At 53.0% G+C, this 14,974-nt stretch overlaps 3 protein-coding genes across 9 annotated transcripts; all 3 read right to left on the reverse strand.

Moving 5' to 3' along the window:
- Positions 1–1,354: 1,354 nt before the first annotated feature.
- On the reverse strand, positions 1,355–6,342 carry Vegfb (vascular endothelial growth factor B). Of its 3 annotated transcripts, none has more exons than XM_036203452.1 (7): positions 6,032–6,342; positions 5,473–5,515; positions 5,018–5,214; positions 4,757–4,830; positions 4,500–4,535; positions 4,053–4,187; positions 1,355–1,744 (listed from the first exon to the last, which is right to left on the reverse strand). In XM_036203452.1, exons 1-7 carry the CDS (start codon positions 6,089–6,091, stop codon positions 1,723–1,725), a joined length of 567 nt encoding a protein of 188 aa, XP_036059345.1. In that variant the 5' UTR covers positions 6,092–6,342; the 3' UTR covers positions 1,355–1,722. The 3 variants fall into 3 exon arrangements, with proteins under 3 accessions (XP_036059345.1, XP_036059334.1, XP_036059340.1); XM_036203441.1 differs by having other exon boundaries at positions 4,053–4,288; XM_036203447.1 differs by lacking the exon at positions 5,473–5,515 and having other exon boundaries at positions 4,053–4,288; positions 6,032–6,338.
- A 244-nt stretch (positions 6,343–6,586) lies between these two features.
- On the reverse strand, positions 6,587–11,454 carry Dnajc4 (DnaJ heat shock protein family (Hsp40) member C4). Of its 4 annotated transcripts, none has more exons than XM_036203438.1 (7): positions 11,412–11,454; positions 11,022–11,135; positions 9,173–9,266; positions 8,495–8,679; positions 8,248–8,409; positions 6,877–6,963; positions 6,587–6,794 (listed from the first exon to the last, which is right to left on the reverse strand). In XM_036203438.1, exons 2-7 carry the CDS (start codon positions 11,114–11,116, stop codon positions 6,683–6,685), a joined length of 735 nt encoding a protein of 244 aa, XP_036059331.1. In that variant the 5' UTR covers positions 11,117–11,135; positions 11,412–11,454; the 3' UTR covers positions 6,587–6,682. The 4 variants fall into 4 exon arrangements, with proteins under 4 accessions (XP_036059331.1, XP_036059325.1, XP_036059321.1 ...); XM_036203432.1 differs by having other exon boundaries at positions 8,248–8,412; XM_036203428.1 differs by lacking the exon at positions 11,412–11,454 and having other exon boundaries at positions 11,022–11,398.
- Positions 11,455–11,861: 407 nt separating this feature from the next.
- Positions 11,862–14,959, reverse strand: Nudt22 (nudix hydrolase 22). Of its 2 annotated transcripts, none has more exons than XM_036203476.1 (6): positions 14,877–14,959; positions 14,116–14,609; positions 13,537–13,635; positions 12,472–12,569; positions 12,250–12,343; positions 11,862–12,047 (listed from the first exon to the last, which is right to left on the reverse strand). In XM_036203476.1, exons 2-6 carry the CDS (start codon positions 14,590–14,592, stop codon positions 11,889–11,891), a joined length of 927 nt encoding a protein of 308 aa, XP_036059369.1. In that variant the 5' UTR covers positions 14,593–14,609; positions 14,877–14,959; the 3' UTR covers positions 11,862–11,888. The 2 variants fall into 2 exon arrangements, with proteins under 2 accessions (XP_036059369.1, XP_036059378.1); XM_036203485.1 differs by lacking the exon at positions 14,877–14,959 and adding an exon at positions 14,716–14,870.
- Between the last annotated feature and the right edge of the window lie 15 nt (positions 14,960–14,974).

Below are 14,974 nucleotides of genomic sequence, written 5' to 3' on the forward strand. Positions count from 1 at the left end.
ACCGAAGTACTCTAAAATTCCAAGGCAGCCAAACCTGAGTTAGGTTAGGGAGTCAGGTGAATTCATACCTGTCCCAGGCCAGTTTGCCTTGCTAAAACTGAGTACTCTAGATGCCAAACGAAGATAACCATGGTGCTGACTTGAAGCCAAGGGAAGCACCTTGCATATCTGATGAAGCTTAGTGGGTTCAGAGGCTTTAGCACTCAATAACCATCATGGAGCCAGATCATCAGTATCACCATTGAGAAAGTTACTTAAACACAATAAAAATGGTGTGGTGTCCCATGCCTTTGGAGATGCAAGCAGGAAGTTCAAGGACATCCCCAACTATATAAAGAACGCTGAGCCAGTCTGGGATACACGAGACATTATCTCAACAAAACAAAACAAAAAAGGTTTAAAAGTAGCACCAGGGCTGGAGATGAAGTTGGTAGTGCTTGCTTAGCGTGCAGGAATAGGTAGGTTTGATTCCCAGCCGTCCATAAGCCTGTGTGGTGGTCTAAACCTGTAATTTCAGTACTTGAAGGTGGATGCAGGAAGATTAGAAATTTATGTCATCTTTGGCTACATGAAGAGTTTGAGGCCAGCTGCGCTAAGTGAGACTCTCATAAATGGAGAGATAAGTATGTGGCCATCATGAGGAATTCTTCAGTTTACCCTACTCTTGCCTTGGTACCACCTGGATCACGGCCATACACTTGGTATCAGTCCCTTCATTAGGGCGGCTGCTTTCAGTCAATTGTGCCCCAGAATGTCTTGTAGAAGGACAAAGCCTTGGCACCTAGGCTGGCCTTCCCACTTTATCCAGGACACTGAGCTTGAGTGGGATAGTTATCTCATGCTGCAGCTGATGAATCCTGGGGTACGAGGGATTGTACAGGTGGAGGAGCCTGGGAAAGGGGGGGGGTCACACGGTTCTTAAAAGAGGCCTTCCAGCCGCAGGGCCGGAGGACTGAGAAATGAAAAGGGCAGTTACAGGGAACAACACCATAAAATGTGCCCAGCAAGGGAAATGGCTGTTACCTCCTGTTGTGTGAAGGAAGTCATACTTGTCTGGAGCCCAAAGGGTTCCAATGGCAGCAGTCATCTGGAAACAGCTCTTAAGGTCTGGGTCCCACCATAACTTTCCTGGCCAGGGCAGACAGAATCTTTGTGGTGGGTAGGGGGCAGACACTTCATGTAACAGACTTGATGAATCTGTGGTTGTAGCTTTGCCTGGGAACCATTGTTGGGCCCTGGGCCCCACTGGCTCAGTAAGGCAAGCTGCAGGACTCAGATACAGTGTTGCATACTTTGCTGCCCAAGCTGGCCAGCCTGGAGAGTGGCAGACAATGACATCATAAGTAAGCAGTGATAGTGCCTTCCATCTCTTTTATCAGGATTGGGTGGGCACACAGTTACCGTAACAGAGCCCAAATCCCATCATTTGCAGAGGTTTGGAGTGTTTGTGGTGAGGGGAAACAGAGCAGCCAGAAGATGCTCACTAGACCAGGGTGTTTGGCTGAGCTAGTACCCTGTTCCCCAGAAGGTAAGATATGAGGTCCCTTGCCAATTGTTAGATGGCAATACTAGGAGACAAAGGATGGCAGGAGAGCTCTCTAAAAGGTCCAGGTCCTGGGGCAGCATCCTCCAGTCCACGTTGGTTCTTCTATGCTCCTGTCTTCTCCCACTAAGATGGGGCCTATGAGGCAAATGGCCCTGCTGAGTCTGAAAAGCATCTTGTCATTTTCGAGGCTTCCGGCACCTGGGGAGTGGAGGAAGGGATATTAGTGCTGGCTGGGGCTTAACTCCAAGCTCTTCTTTTATATTTATTCATTTTTTAAAAAATATCTCCTTAAATGGGTTGGAGAGATGGCTCAGTGGTTAAGAGCACTGGCTGTTCTTCCAGAGGACTCAGTTTAGTGCCCAGCACCCACATGGCAGCTCACAACTGTCTGAAACTCCAGTTCTAGGGGACCTAACACCCTCACAGACATACACGCAGGCAAAACACCAATGCACATAAAAATAAAAAAACCTTTTAAAAAAATTGGTGGGGGGTGGTGTGTGTGTGTGTGTGTGTGTATGTGTGTGTGTGTGTGTGTGTGTGTGTTATATACTTGTGGCTTAATCACCCTCCACCTTTATCCCTTTTGCCTCGTGTACAGTGTACACCTTTGATCCCAACCCTTAGGAGGCAGAGGCAGACAGATGTATTAGTTCGAGGCTAGCCTGGTCTACAGAGCATCCAGTATAGCCAAAGCTATGTAAAGAAGCACTGTCTAAAAAACAAAACAAACAAGAACATATTTTGCTATTTTTACTCAAGTGTGTAAATGTCTGACTATATACGCACATGTATACAGATGCCTGAGGAGGCCAGAAGAGGGAGCTGCAGCAGCTGGAACTGCAGCCCTCAACCAAGAGGGTTCTGGGTCTGTACTCAGTCTTTTGCAGGAGTAGCAGCCATTCTGAGTTATCCCTCTCCACCCCCTCCACTTTTTATCTTTGGAGACAGGGCCACCAAGTGTGAAGCTAACTGATTCTTCTATGATACTTGGCCAAAAAATTCCAGGGTTCCTTTTTTGTCTTTGCCTAGGGGCCCAACACTAGGGTTACAATAAATCTCTCTTACCTTTCTTTTTTCTTTTTTTTTTATGTGGAGCTGAGGATCGATCCCAGGGCCATGCGCTTGCTAGGCAAGCGCTCTACCACTGAGCTAAATCCCGAACCCCTCTCTTACCTTTCTTCATGGAGTTAAGGATCCAAAGTCAGGTCTTCATGCTCTACCAGCTGAGCCACCTCTCCAGCCCTTATTTATTTATTTGTTTGCTTGTTTATTTATTTATTTATTTATTTATTTATTTATTTATGGTATCATTTTTGTTTGTTTGTTTGAGACAACAGATTCTCTGAGTAGCCCTGGGATGTCCTCGAACTCACTTTGTAGACCAGGCTGGTCTTGAATTCAGAGATCCTCCTGCTTCTGCCTCCTGAGTGCTGGGATTAAAGGCGTGCACCACCACTGCCCACCATGATATCTTTTCTATTATGTATATGAGTGTTTTGCTTGCATACATATGTGTGCACTGCCATCTCTCCAGCCCTTGTTTACTCATGTGGGCTAAGCTAGCTTCAAACTCACTATGTCACAAGGAATGCCCTTGAATTTTTGAGTGCCACCATACCTGGTTTCATTTGGTGCTCAAGATCAAACCCAAGGTTTCTTGCATGCTAGATAAGCATTCTACCAACCCACTTACATCCCCGGCTCTTCTTTGTTATTGTTGTTTGTTTGTTGAGAGCACTTTGATCAGGACAGCCCAGATTGTCCTCAAAATCACTCGCACCTCTACCTCCTGAGTGCTGGGATTACTGGTGTGCACCACCATACCCAGCCAAAGCTCCTTTTTGTCTTCTTGTGGGTTTGTTTTTTCAAGTAGCCCAAGCTGGCTTCAAATTCTCTCTGTAGCTGAGGTTGACCTTGAACTCCCAATCCTTCTACCTCCACCTGAGTGCCAAGATTCCTAGCATATACCTCTGTGCCTGGTTCCAGTCCTCTCAATGCATTTCTTTTTCCTTTTTTGAACGCTGTTTTCTCCTGATACTCTCTGGGGTCCTCCAGGGCCTGGCCCATGTATCATAACCCCATGGAACACAGAAGGGCTACTTAAGCACTGAAGGCAGAGGCACATGGGCTCCCATACTCCCTTGCTGTCTCGCAGCCTATAGAGCAGAGCAAATGGGCTTCTGTGAAGACATAAAGCTCTGCACATTGGACAAAGTCTTCCTTAGTACCACTCCAGGAGACGGCTGATTGCTCAGAGATAAGACCGAGTGCGCCTATCACAGTGCTCAACATCCTTTAGTGGTGGTGGCGTCATCTCTCCCACTGTCCGACTTGTGTGTGCGAACCTGAGCTGTGTTTTTGCTGAGATGGTTGCTAGCAGATGCGCAGTAAATGTTTAACACATGCAGCTGGCTCCTCCTTTCCTGGCCTTTCTCCCACTGGCAGGCTCACCTGGACCTGCTCCAGAACACAGCCTTGATGTGCTACCCCATAGACTCCTCACCTGCAGGTGTCTGGGTTGAGCTCTAAGCCCCGCCCTTGGCAACGGAGGAAGCTGCGGCGTCGGCAGCGGCAGCGGCAGGTCCGGGGGTCAGGGCGCTGACGGCGCTGGGTGCAACGTGGGCAGAGGGTCCTGGGGCTGGAGTGGGATGGATGATGTCAGCTGGGGAAGGTGCTCCCGGGGCAGAGTCCCAGCCCGGAACAGAGCGGGGCTGGGGACGGTGGTGGGGTATGGCAGCCCTAGGAGGAGAAGCGACATGTCTGGGGTGAAAAGAGTCTTCCCAGGGGCTAGGACTGGGACAGAACGCATTGATTTGGGGAGCAGGAAAAGGAAGGGGTGTCAGGTGAGAGGAGAAAGCAAAGAGGAGCTGCAGCCTCCTGGCTCACTTGTGTACCTCCTAACCTACCCATGTGCTCTCTCCTGGACCAGCAGCAAGTCTCAGGAACTCACCTATATGGCTTCACAACACTCTCCCTTTTTTTTGGTCTGAAAAATGAGAAAGAGAGAGAGGAAGAGAGAGAGAGAGAGAGAGAGAGACAGATAAGAAAGGGTAAGGAAACCCAAGCCTCCTGCTCTCTTGCCCCAGGACCCATGCCTACGTCTGGCTCTACTCTTAGTCATCTAGTCCCTCCTCCGGTGCATTCCCACGCCTGGCACCCCATCTCATGCTACACTTTGTGAACTTGGAAGTTAGACCTGACTGGCACCTGCATTCACATTGGCTGTGTTCTTCCAGGGACATCTCCCCCAGCTGACTGCTCGGGTACTGGATCATGAGGATCTGTAGTCAGGAGAATGAGGAGAGACAGTGAGTGGTGGGGGCCAGCAGAAAGACAGAGAAAGGGGTACTCGTGGGCTAGAGGGAGAATGGGCAGAACTTCCCGCCTCCTGTGTATCTGTCTCTGGGCAGCCCCAGGCCCCAGAGCACCCTTGTCCCATCAACACACATGACCCATAGGCCCCAATACCTGCATTCGGACTTGGTGTTGCCCAGTGGGCACACATTCCAGGCCGTCGTCAGGGCAGCAGCCACCACAGCGCTGCACAGTCACACAGCTGGGCACTAGTTGTTTGACCACATTGCCCATGAGCTCCATGCTCAGAGGCACCACCACCTCCCTGGGCTGGCATGTGGCACGTGCATAAACATCTATCCATGACACCACTGTGGGCAGACCCAGATGGATTAGATTCTTACCGGGTTTCCTGACGCTGCTTCAAGCATGGAGCCTCTCTGTGACCCTGGCACCACCACCCCAACCCTTCCTTTAAACCTGTCTTCCTCTGCTTCGGTTTCCTCATTTGGGAGAAATGGCATCTCCCAAAGGAGTTGGGATCACACAAGATGAGGGACACAAACTCAGGGCATGTGCCAACCCCTCTTAGCACTGGCTGGTGTCAAGTTATTGTTAATTGCTATTACCTTTCTTCTGGTGGCTGGGGCCATCAAACTGGGACACAGGGGCCTGTGGGAAAGAAGACACCTGGGCCCAAGGTGCACTCTGTAAGGGCCGGTCCTGTGTCTGTGTAAGTGCTCTGGCCGAGTCAGGCTTCTTGCTCCTTTCTGACATCTTTCCAGATTGTTCTGTTCACAGGACCTCGGTTCTAATTTTCCTTGTCCACTTAGCCATCTGGGACTTTTCCCTGGCCCAAGACCCACCAGACATACTATGGAAGTGGCACTGAACCCCAAGCCTTGGAGCTGGGCTTGTTTTAGGTCAGGAGCTAGGACAGTGGGAGGCAAACGAGGTTCGAGGGTACTGAGGCAGCTCCGCCCCCCAGGAGCCCAGGGGATAGGGTGGGGCGGGGGAGTGGCCCGGGGGTTAGGGCTAGGGCTAGCCGGCCTGCCTAGAGGGGCACCCAGGTTTATGCCCAGTTGGACCAGCGGATTCCCTCCGCAGAGGTAGCGGGCGCCTCCCTACTTCCGCCAACCTTGAGAGGGCACCGCGGGCGGGCAAGCTGGACGTGGTGGACGCACATACCTGGGTGCGGGCCAGCTGCAGCAGGGCAGCGAACAGCAGGCGGCGGAGCAGGGGGCTCATGGTGCCCGTGGGGGCCGCGCGCCTGGGGGGCCCGCATAGTCCTAGCCTGGCGGCGCGGGGGGCGGCGGCAGCCAGAGCCCCATGGCGCGGGCCCAGGCGCAGGGACCCGGGGCCCGGCGCGGGGGGCGGCTCCTCCGCAGCCCCCTCCCGAGCCCTGGGCGAAGGCAGCGCAGCGCAGCGCCGCGGCAGCGGCTGGAGGATCGGGATGGGCAGGCGGCCGGTGGCGGTGGCGGGGACGGCGGGCGGCAGGGACGGCAGGGGTGGCAGGGGGCCTGGCCGGGGCTGGCGGGCTGGAGGCTCATGTGACCTAAACAGGCGCTCCCCACCGGGCTGCGGGCGGAGGCGGGACGGGGGCGGAGCTGGTCCCCTCCGAACGCCCCCTCCGGCCACTGCAGGGGAAAGGGGACGCACCGCCCAGGAGGCCGGGCTCCGGGGTCGCTGCACCAAGAGGTGAAGGGTGAGATGTGTGACCTGAAGGAATGAGCCAGACAAGAGTCTGAAAATGAATTTATTGCACGTGTTGTGGGAAATGTGTAGTCCTGGACAGGCAGCAAAGAGCGAACCAATGCAGGTCCCACCAAAGTGAGTCCCTCAAGGGCTGCCGTCCTGGGGCACAATCCCAGGGCCTTCTGGAGGCAGGGAGGGTCCGTTTCGAGGCTTCTGCCTCTGCTGGCGCTCCTGCTGAATCCTGGCTCTGTTGGCCCTGGAGAAAAGATAGATCGGGGCAGGGATCCTGACGGATGGTTCTGGGGCAGGGAGCGAGGCAAGATGGAGCAGTGACAGACCTGGCCCTCGCCCTTGTATCATTGTAGATGGCTGTGATGATCCGATCCTTTTCATCCATGAAGCTCCGATGCACCTGCTCCAGCTTCCTGTGAGGGAATTGCAGTTAGCCCTGGGTCTCCAGACTCTGCTGTCCCTGAAGCCCTGGTCCTCAGCCAGGCTCTAGCATCTCCCACACAACTTCACATCTCTCCTCCTAACAGACAGTTCTGTGATAAACTGGGGGGAAGGGGGCACAAGTTGGGTGGTAGTGGTGGTGCACACTTTTAATCCCAGCGCTTGGGAGACAGAGGCAGGCAGATCTCTGTGAGTTCGAGGCCAGCCTGGTTTACAGAGTGACAACGAGTTTTAGGACAGTCTGAGATACACAGAGAAACCCTGTTTTGGGGGGCAGGGGAAGGACACCAAGTGGTCCAGGTCAATGCAGGGCTGGGTGGTACCCTAAGTCCCTGGCTAGCTTGTGAAGATTGGTTAAACAGGTCTGAAATCAGGGTGCCCTTCCCAGGAGATTAGAAAGGGGACATATTTCTCTCATCTCCATTGCTGAACTAGGCAGTACTGGCAGTGGGCACCAACCATCCTTTGGGTTTTTGTGCTGTAGAAATCTGGAATTATAGCATGCATGAAGGAGTGGGGTGAGGCCCTAGCTGTCAGCAAGGACTGTCTCTGTCACACTGCCCCTGTCCTCACTCCCTTCTGCTTTCTTTCTATATTGAGACAGAGTTTAATGTGGCCTAGGCTGCCCTCAAATTCAGTAATGTAGCCAAGGACGAAACTGAACTTAAAAATTTCTGTGTGTGTGTGTGTGTGTGTGTGTGTGTGTGTGTGTGCGCGCGTGTGTGCGCGCATCTGTATGTGTCAGGTTTGCTTGAAGGTCGAAGAGGACATCAGATCTCCTGGCAGCTGTGGACTATCATATGTGGGTGCTGGGAATTGCACTCTGCTCCTCTATAGGAGCAGCAAGCAATCTTAACCATTGGACCATTTCTCCAGCCCCCAAGCTTCTCATCTTCCTGCCTCTGTCTCCTCAGTGCTGAGATTACAGGTACACACCACCATGCCTGTTTTATGACATGCTAGAGACAGAACCCCAGGGTTTTGTCTATGCCCTCCTTGTGCATCATTTTGGATGAGTCTAGCCTCACCAACAACCAGCACCATAGATTAACATCCAAGTTATGAGAAACAAAGCAACTTTAGCCCTTTCATGCAATGCTGCCTTTACCCAGCAAGGCAAGACTCCAAAGACTGATTTCACAAAGTTCTTAGCTTGAGAGAGACAAAGTATGCGGGTCATAGGCTGCTGTGGCTGGCTGGCCACAGCACTCTTCACCCACCCTCTGCCCAGTACCCCAGGAAGGATGGAGAAGCACCTGAAAGCGACATAGTGCAGGCCCATGCCTGCCAGCATGAGCAGGAGGCAGTACCCTAGGACCCGCTGGTTATGTTTATGTTGCTGCTGCCTTGCCTCAGGCCCCTGTGGCCTCACGTTGTGAAACTGGGCCCAGTAGTGTGCGTTGGGGGGTTCCCAGGAGCTGCTGAAGAACAAGAGGGCAATGGAAAGATGAAGCTCTCTGGAAGGCTTCAGGGTGGGGATAGCATGAGTCAGGACCGCCATACCTGTGTGTCTCGTGGGTATACTTAGGCTGGGCTGTGGTCCCTGAAGATTTGGGGGGACTGGCTGAGTGCAGCTGGTGGTCATAGTTGCGACGACTCTCCTCACGGCTGAGCACTCGGTACGCCTCATTCAGCTCCACAAAGCGGCTATGCAGGGCTGGGTTCCCGGGGTCTCGGTCAGGGTGCAGCTGGGGTAAGATGGGGTCCCCTTATCTCATTTTCCATGTCCTTCTCAGGACCTACCCATAAAGACCGACGTCATTCCCACAGACCTTGCCTTTGGGACACTGCTGCTCACTCACAGGCTTGCTGCTCCCTCCCAAAGGCCAGGGAATCACAAAGTACAGACTCCTGTACGTTTTATCCAAGAAAAGCAACCAGACCTTTAGCTCACATCTGTGACTCCAGTTCTAGGAAGGTGGAGACAGGGGGACCACTGAAAGTTTGGGACCAGTTTGGGCTACAGTGTGAGATCCTATCTCAAAAAACAAAGAAGAGACACAGCAGAAGGACCCCTGGCTTTGCTGGATTCTCGCCTCATAGAGGCTATTGAGTACCTCCTATCCATGCAGATGGAAAGAATGTGCTGCCAGCTAGATACAGTCCTATCCCAGGAAGTGGGTGGCCCTGCGTCTGGCTCAGATCTCGTCTCTTCCCTCCTCACCTGGGGGACACCAGTACCTCTTTTGACTTGGTGAAGAAAGCACGTTTAACCTCTTCAGCACTGGCCCCAGGATGCACCCCCAACAGTTCATAGTAATTAGTAGGAGCAGGCCTGTGGAGAGAAGCCCAAACCCGCCGACGCTTAGGAGACCACAGGGCACCATTGTCCTGTCCTGCCATCCTTCCTGGGACACACCCTTCAGTTCAGTCACCAGGAGCTGAAGTTAACCCCAAGACACATCAAGCCCCAGATCACCCTTCCCTTTGGGGTGTTTCAGGAATGGTCAAGATTTCTCATTTTCTTTTTTTTTTTTTCTTTTCTTTTCTTTCTTTTTTTTTTTAGCTGAGGATCGAACCCAGGGCCTTGTGCTTGCTAGGCAAGCGTTTTACCACTGAGGGCAATGGACCCAAGACTTCTCATTTTCAAAGTGTAGTCCTCAGACTCCTATACCACAGACCCAAAAGGGTTCTGTTGCTTTTTTTTTTTTTTTTTTTTTTTTGGTTTTTCGAGACAGGGTTTCTCTGTAGCTTTGGTGCCTGTCCTGGAACTCACTTTGTAGACCAGGCTGGCCTCAAACTCACAGAGATCCACCTGCCTCTGCCTTCCAAGTGCTGGGATTACAGGCATGCGCCACCACCGCCCGGCCTGCTTTTTTAAAAACAGGGTCTCACTAGCTTTGTCTGACCTGAAACTCCCTAGGTAGACCAGACTAGCCTTAAGCTCATAAGAGTTTGCCTTTGTCTCCCAAGTTCTGGGACTGAAGATGCACACCACCATCCTGCCACCATCCTGGCTAAAAAGCTTTAAAGATTTATTACTTAATTTTTGTGTATATGAGTGTCTGTAGGTATGTGCACTGCGTGAATGCCTGGTGCCCCCAACAGGTCAGAAGAGTGTGGTTGTGAGTCGTCATGTTGATGCTGGGAATCAAAACTGGGTCCTTGGGTTGGAAAGATGGCTCAGAGGTTAAGAGCACTGGCTGCTCATCCAGAGGTCCTGAGTTCAATTCCCAGCAACCACATGGTGGCTCACAACCATCTGTAATGAGATCTGGCGCCCTCTTCTGGTGGACAGGCATACATGCAGGCAGAACACACTGTAAATAATAAGTAAATAAATCTGAAGAACAACAACAATAAAAAGAAACCGCTGGGTCCTCCGTGAGAGTGGTAAGTGCTCTCTCTGAGCCCTCCCTCCAGCCCCTAGAAACGTATTTAAAATAGCAGGTTTTGATGTATGGTGTAATCCCAGCACTTGAGAGGTGGAAGCAAAGTTCGAAATTCAGGTCATGCCTGGGCTATTAGTAAGTTTGCGGCTAGCCTATACTACATGAGACCCTGTATCTAAAATAATAATAATAATTTCCTGGTCTCTCATGCACTGTGTTCCAGTGCCAATACCGAGGGAAAAAAAGATTTCCAGGCCAGGTATGTTGGCTGTGCCTGAACTCCAGATACTCTGGAGATTGAGTTTGGAGCCTTGCCTGGGCAACACAGGAAAACTCCATCTCAAAGGAAAAGGAAAAGGCAGATTCCCACCCCCAACTTCATTCCTCCGGACCAGCATCTCCAGATAACAGCCTAGAAATCTAAATCTTTGTACCCAACCTGCCCTTTCCCAGTGTATGCACAATGAAGCCAGGCAACATACCAGAACTATGGAAAGAGCACTGGGTTTGACCTGAGCTCAAATTCCCCATCTGTCATTTATCTCATCTAATCCTGGAGCTCTGCTCTTAACTTTTGATGCTTAGTGTCCAGCACTTTAGGTGAGGGTTATCTGGGACAAACCTCTAGTGGCACTTGACATATAATACAGAGACAACTATCTCAGAACAACAGGGCCAAGATCTGGAGCTCAACTCACCGCTGCCCTGCGGCGGCTGTGAGAAGTCGGGTGGAAGGGCCGCGGGGCCACAACCGGAATAGGCGCAGGGGCAGCAGGAGCAACAGGGACGGCATGATGACGGCGGGCGGGCAGCTGGGAAAGGGAGGTCCCCAAGAGGGGTGCATTGGGTCCCAATCGGGCGGGACTCGGGTGCCGGAGCAAAGGGAAGGAGCCTGCCTCAGTTTCCCACAGAAGGCAGACTTCAGCAGATTCGGGAAAGGCCTCTCTACTAAGAATCAGATGCTGGTGTTCTGGCCTCCAAGTCTGGACCACCAGCTCAGGACCAGGGACACCCCTCCCCACCTACGGCGTTAGGGGGGCGAGCGAAGGAGGAGCCACAGCCAAGCCCCGCCTCTGTCCCCTACTCACAGGCTCCGCAGTCGCCGCCATTTCCTGCCCCTGTGTAGGCCCCGCCCCCGAGCGCTCATTGGCGTAAGGCTCAGGCCACGCATGATTGGGCAGGAAGCTGAGGACGTGCCGCAAAGGACCCGCCCCCGCGCGCTCATTGGTCTAGGGCGCCAGAGTCCGCGAAGCGGAAGCGTTGGGGTTCCCGAAAAGGACCGCTGTCTACCGGTCCCGTTCCGAGTCTGGCGTCGAGGAAGGCCTCCCGCCCCGTCCTGCTCAGCAGTGAGGCGCGGTTCCCAGAGATGCTTTCACTGCGCCGTGGCCCACATTCACCAAACGAGAGGGACACACGGAGGCTGCGCTATGGGGCCCTTTGTTTTGTCCCCTTTCTGCCACGTGGTCAGCCCCTCTCACCCAGCCCAGGTTCTCCCGGAGGACCCCGGACTCTCAGAGAAGCAGCGGAAGCCAACGGAATCCAAGAATAAAAGTCCTTTATTGTCATCAGAGCTGTAGTGGTAGTGCTGGGACGCTAGGGTTACTTAGGTGGGGCTTCCCAGCACGCGACTGTAGAGTTGGATGGCGATTGTAGAGGAGGATGGCCCCTTTGGCTGAAGGGCAGAGTTGTGCCCACATCTCCGTCTCCTGCAGTCTCTGGACCCTCTGCGAGGAATCAGTGAGACCCAGACATCAGGCCCCCCTTTCTACTGGGACTGTGTCCAGCGTTGCTGAACCTCAGTACTCCTGCCCCGTAGGTAGGAGCCAAGCTTTGTGCCTCTGGAAACTAGGAGACGGGAGTTCTCTGCTTCACCCTGGTATCCTTCTCCCCCATCACCAGACCACCTTGAAAGCCTCAACTCCACACCTGTGTCTCCACAAAGATGATTCCTGTAGACTCGTGGGCCTCAGGTCCCCCACTCATGTAGTAACTCCTGACCTCCTCTGAAGTTAGGCTGCACCTAAACAAGAAATGAGGGCGGCTTGGTGGGTGTCCAGACCTTATAGGAACCCTGCAGAACTCGTTGCCTCAAACCCAACCCTTCCCCACCCGCCTCACCCAGGGTCCTGCACCCCAGAGCCCACTCACTGGACATAGAATTCTGCACTGGCTCTGCCAGCGCTGGTCTCATTGCAAGCGATGCCCAGTAACAGCGGCCGGCTCAGGGTGTGCAGTGGCAGATTCACCTGTGGCAGGGAGTCCCACCTGTCAGGCTGACCTCTCAGAGGCCTGGTTTTTGTTGTTGTTGTTTGTTAGTTGGTTTTGTGTTTTATGTTTGTTTTTGTTGAGACAGGGCCTCATGTCGCTCAGGCTAGCCTTAGATTCAATATTTAGCAAAGATGGCCCTGAATTTCTGCCCCTCTGCCTTCACCTCCTGAGTGCTGGGATTACAGGTGTGCACCACTGTACCTGGTTTACCCGATACTGAAGATCAAGCCCCAGGCCTTGGAGAGGCTAGGCCAGTGTTTCTCAACCTGTGGGTTGTGACCCCCTAGGAGGTCACACAACCCTTTCACAGAGGTCACCTAAGACCATTGGAAAACACAAGGTATTTACATTACAGTTCATAACAGCAAACGTGAAAATTGTAAAAACTAGCAAAATTACAGTTATGAAGTAGCAACGAAAATAATTGTATGTTTGGAGGTCACGAAACATGAGGAACTAAGGGTATTAAGGGTGGCAGCGCTGGGAAGATTGAGAACCACTGTGCTAGGCAAGTAATCCACCAGCTAAACTGAGCTGCGTCCTCAATCCTCAATGGCCTGCGGCCCTTAGCATTTTTGTTTTGCTAGCCGAGTGCCCATTACACGAAATACAGGCTCTGGGTATGCTCATTCTACAGATGAGAGATGGAGCTAATTGTCCAGGGAAGTCCTTTTACCCAAGTGAAGTTGGTTTAGTAACCAAGACACTATTTTGTCAGCAAGTATTGGAACAGACTAGACTAGACTAGCCATTGCCATTTTTTATTGTTTCCACTGCAGGAAAGAATCTGAGACCAAGGAATCATGGCTCCAGTGTTAATGCCATGCTCTTTCTCAATGCCTGCTAGGCTCATGCAGACCCTCACTTCAGCCCAGGCCTGTGGATTTCTAGCAGATTCTACCCCTCACTTATGCCCATCATATGTCTGGGGCCCCTGTCACTCACCTCATCACATATCTCCTGTAGGACACTGGAGAAGAGTTCCTGTACCACCAGTTCCCCAGGGAGGTCCTTGTGTTGGGGGCTGCCACCAGAGCACAGGGCCTGTGAAAAATTTAGGCTCAGCCTTCATCTACACCGATTCCCACACTGCTTTTCCTCTTGTTGGCCATGGGTGCCTAGGGCAGACTCAGTGTGGGAGTCTTGGCAATCCCCTAACCCAGGCCCTCCTATTCCAAATAAACAATCAGAAGTCTAGCTAGGAAGGATTACATAAGGTGAGAAAAAACATCTCCTACCCTGCAAGTCTCTCCTCCCATGATCCCTAGCTTCCATAGGTGTGTTTCAGCTTAGATCTATAGCTGGGTCTCCCAAATGGCAGGGAGCACCTTCCTCTCCGGAGTGGGGAGAGTCATGGGCTATGCTCAGCTGGGCCCCTACTTTCTCCTGGACAGTCCTCCAGCAGGGCACGCAGCATGGGAGGAGGCTGCAGCCTCAGCAACACCAGGCCACTTTTCCTTTAAGAGGCAATGAAACAGAACTAGGGGCCTGGACTTGGTGCCCTTCACCAGCCAGTCATTCTACCTGAGGTTCAGGGTGCCCACCGGGCACGTCCACCAGCCCAGGTGCCTCGGCCACCTGCTGAGAGCGGCGCAGGAAGACAAGGAAGTCATCAGCTGTGACCAACGTGGCACCCACCCCCAGTGGGTCTGCCAGATAGGCTTGCTTGTCACCCCAATCTGTAGCCCCCTGCTGTCGTAGCCAGGAGGCTGAGCTGGACCAGTTGGTGCCCAGGAAGTCTCGGTAGGAAGTTAGACCCAGGTGCAGGAGCAGCTGTGGCCCAGGTGAGCTGGATGCCAGTGTGGCTGAGTGAAGGCGGAACTTGGGGGCATCAAAGATCCAGGGTTGGGTCTGGAGCCGGGTCTCCCAGATGGCAGTAATGGTCTTGTCTCCTCCAGGCAGGGGACGACGGTCATGAGCTGGGCTCAGCTCTACTGCCACCTGCTCCTGGGACAGGCCCCCAAGAGGGCACAGCAGCAAGAGGGACACCTCAGGGTCCATGGTTTGACAGGGAAGTTCTGGAGGAAGACACAGATGGCCATCCTGTCACTCTAGGGAACGAGCTGACCCTCTCTTCCACAGGAATCCTGACAGTGACCCTTCTGCAGATCCCTGACTACTTACTGCTTGGGCAGCGAGTATCATCCCACCAAGAGTCCTGAGCCCAGCAAGCGCCTGGACTCCTGCTGTCCCAAACCCGTAAAACCTTTGGGCATCCCTACCACCCAGCAGCACTAGGAGCGTCAATGCTCACAGCCCCCCAAATCAGCAGTCCTACATCCAACCTGAAAACGCAGGATCTCGGAGTTCACCGGTCGGCTTGGCCCCCCAAGCTCCACCTCTTTCCCCTCAAGCGGAAGTGCCCGCCCCTTCCCTTCGCGTC

The sequence above is a fragment of the Onychomys torridus genome, chromosome 1, assembly GCF_903995425.1.
Source record: "Onychomys torridus chromosome 1, mOncTor1.1, whole genome shotgun sequence".
Taxonomy (NCBI): Eukaryota; Metazoa; Chordata; class Mammalia; order Rodentia; family Cricetidae; genus Onychomys; species Onychomys torridus.

Bases quoted from the DNA above. Each gene is read 5' to 3' on its own strand.
- Vegfb (XM_036203441.1), bottom strand. From the start codon at position 6,091: ATGAGCCCCCTGCTCCGCCGCCTGCTGTTCGCTGCCCTGCTGCAGCTG. The intron at 5,215-5,472 runs GTAATAGCAATT...GTCTGCCCACAG, and splicing joins CCCCAGCCACCAGAAGAAAG to TGGTGTCATGGATAGATGTT. The intron at 4,536-4,756 runs GTGCCAGTCAGG...CTCATTTTTCAG, and splicing joins CACAGCCAATGTGAATGCAG to ACCAAAAAAAAGGGAGAGTG.
- Dnajc4 (XM_036203422.1), bottom strand. From the start codon at position 11,167: ATGCACCCCTCTTGGGGACCTCCCTTTCCCAGCTGCCCGCCCGCCGTC. The intron at 8,413-8,494 runs GTATGGCGGTCC...CTTGTTCTTCAG, and splicing joins TATACCCACGAGACACACAG to CAGCTCCTGGGAACCCCCCA. The intron at 6,964-8,247 runs GTGCTTCTCCAT...ATTCCCTCACAG, and splicing joins CTGCACTATGTCGCTTTCAG to GAAGCTGGAGCAGGTGCATC.
- Nudt22 (XM_036203476.1), bottom strand. From the start codon at position 14,592: ATGGACCCTGAGGTGTCCCTCTTGCTGCTGTGCCCTCTTGGGGGCCTG. The intron at 13,636-14,115 runs GTAGAATGACTG...AATTTTTCACAG, and splicing joins GTGGGCACCCTGAACCTCAG to GCCCTGTGCTCTGGTGGCAG. The intron at 12,048-12,249 runs GTGTGGAGTTGA...GATTCCTCGCAG, and splicing joins TCATCTTTGTGGAGACACAG to AGGGTCCAGAGACTGCAGGA.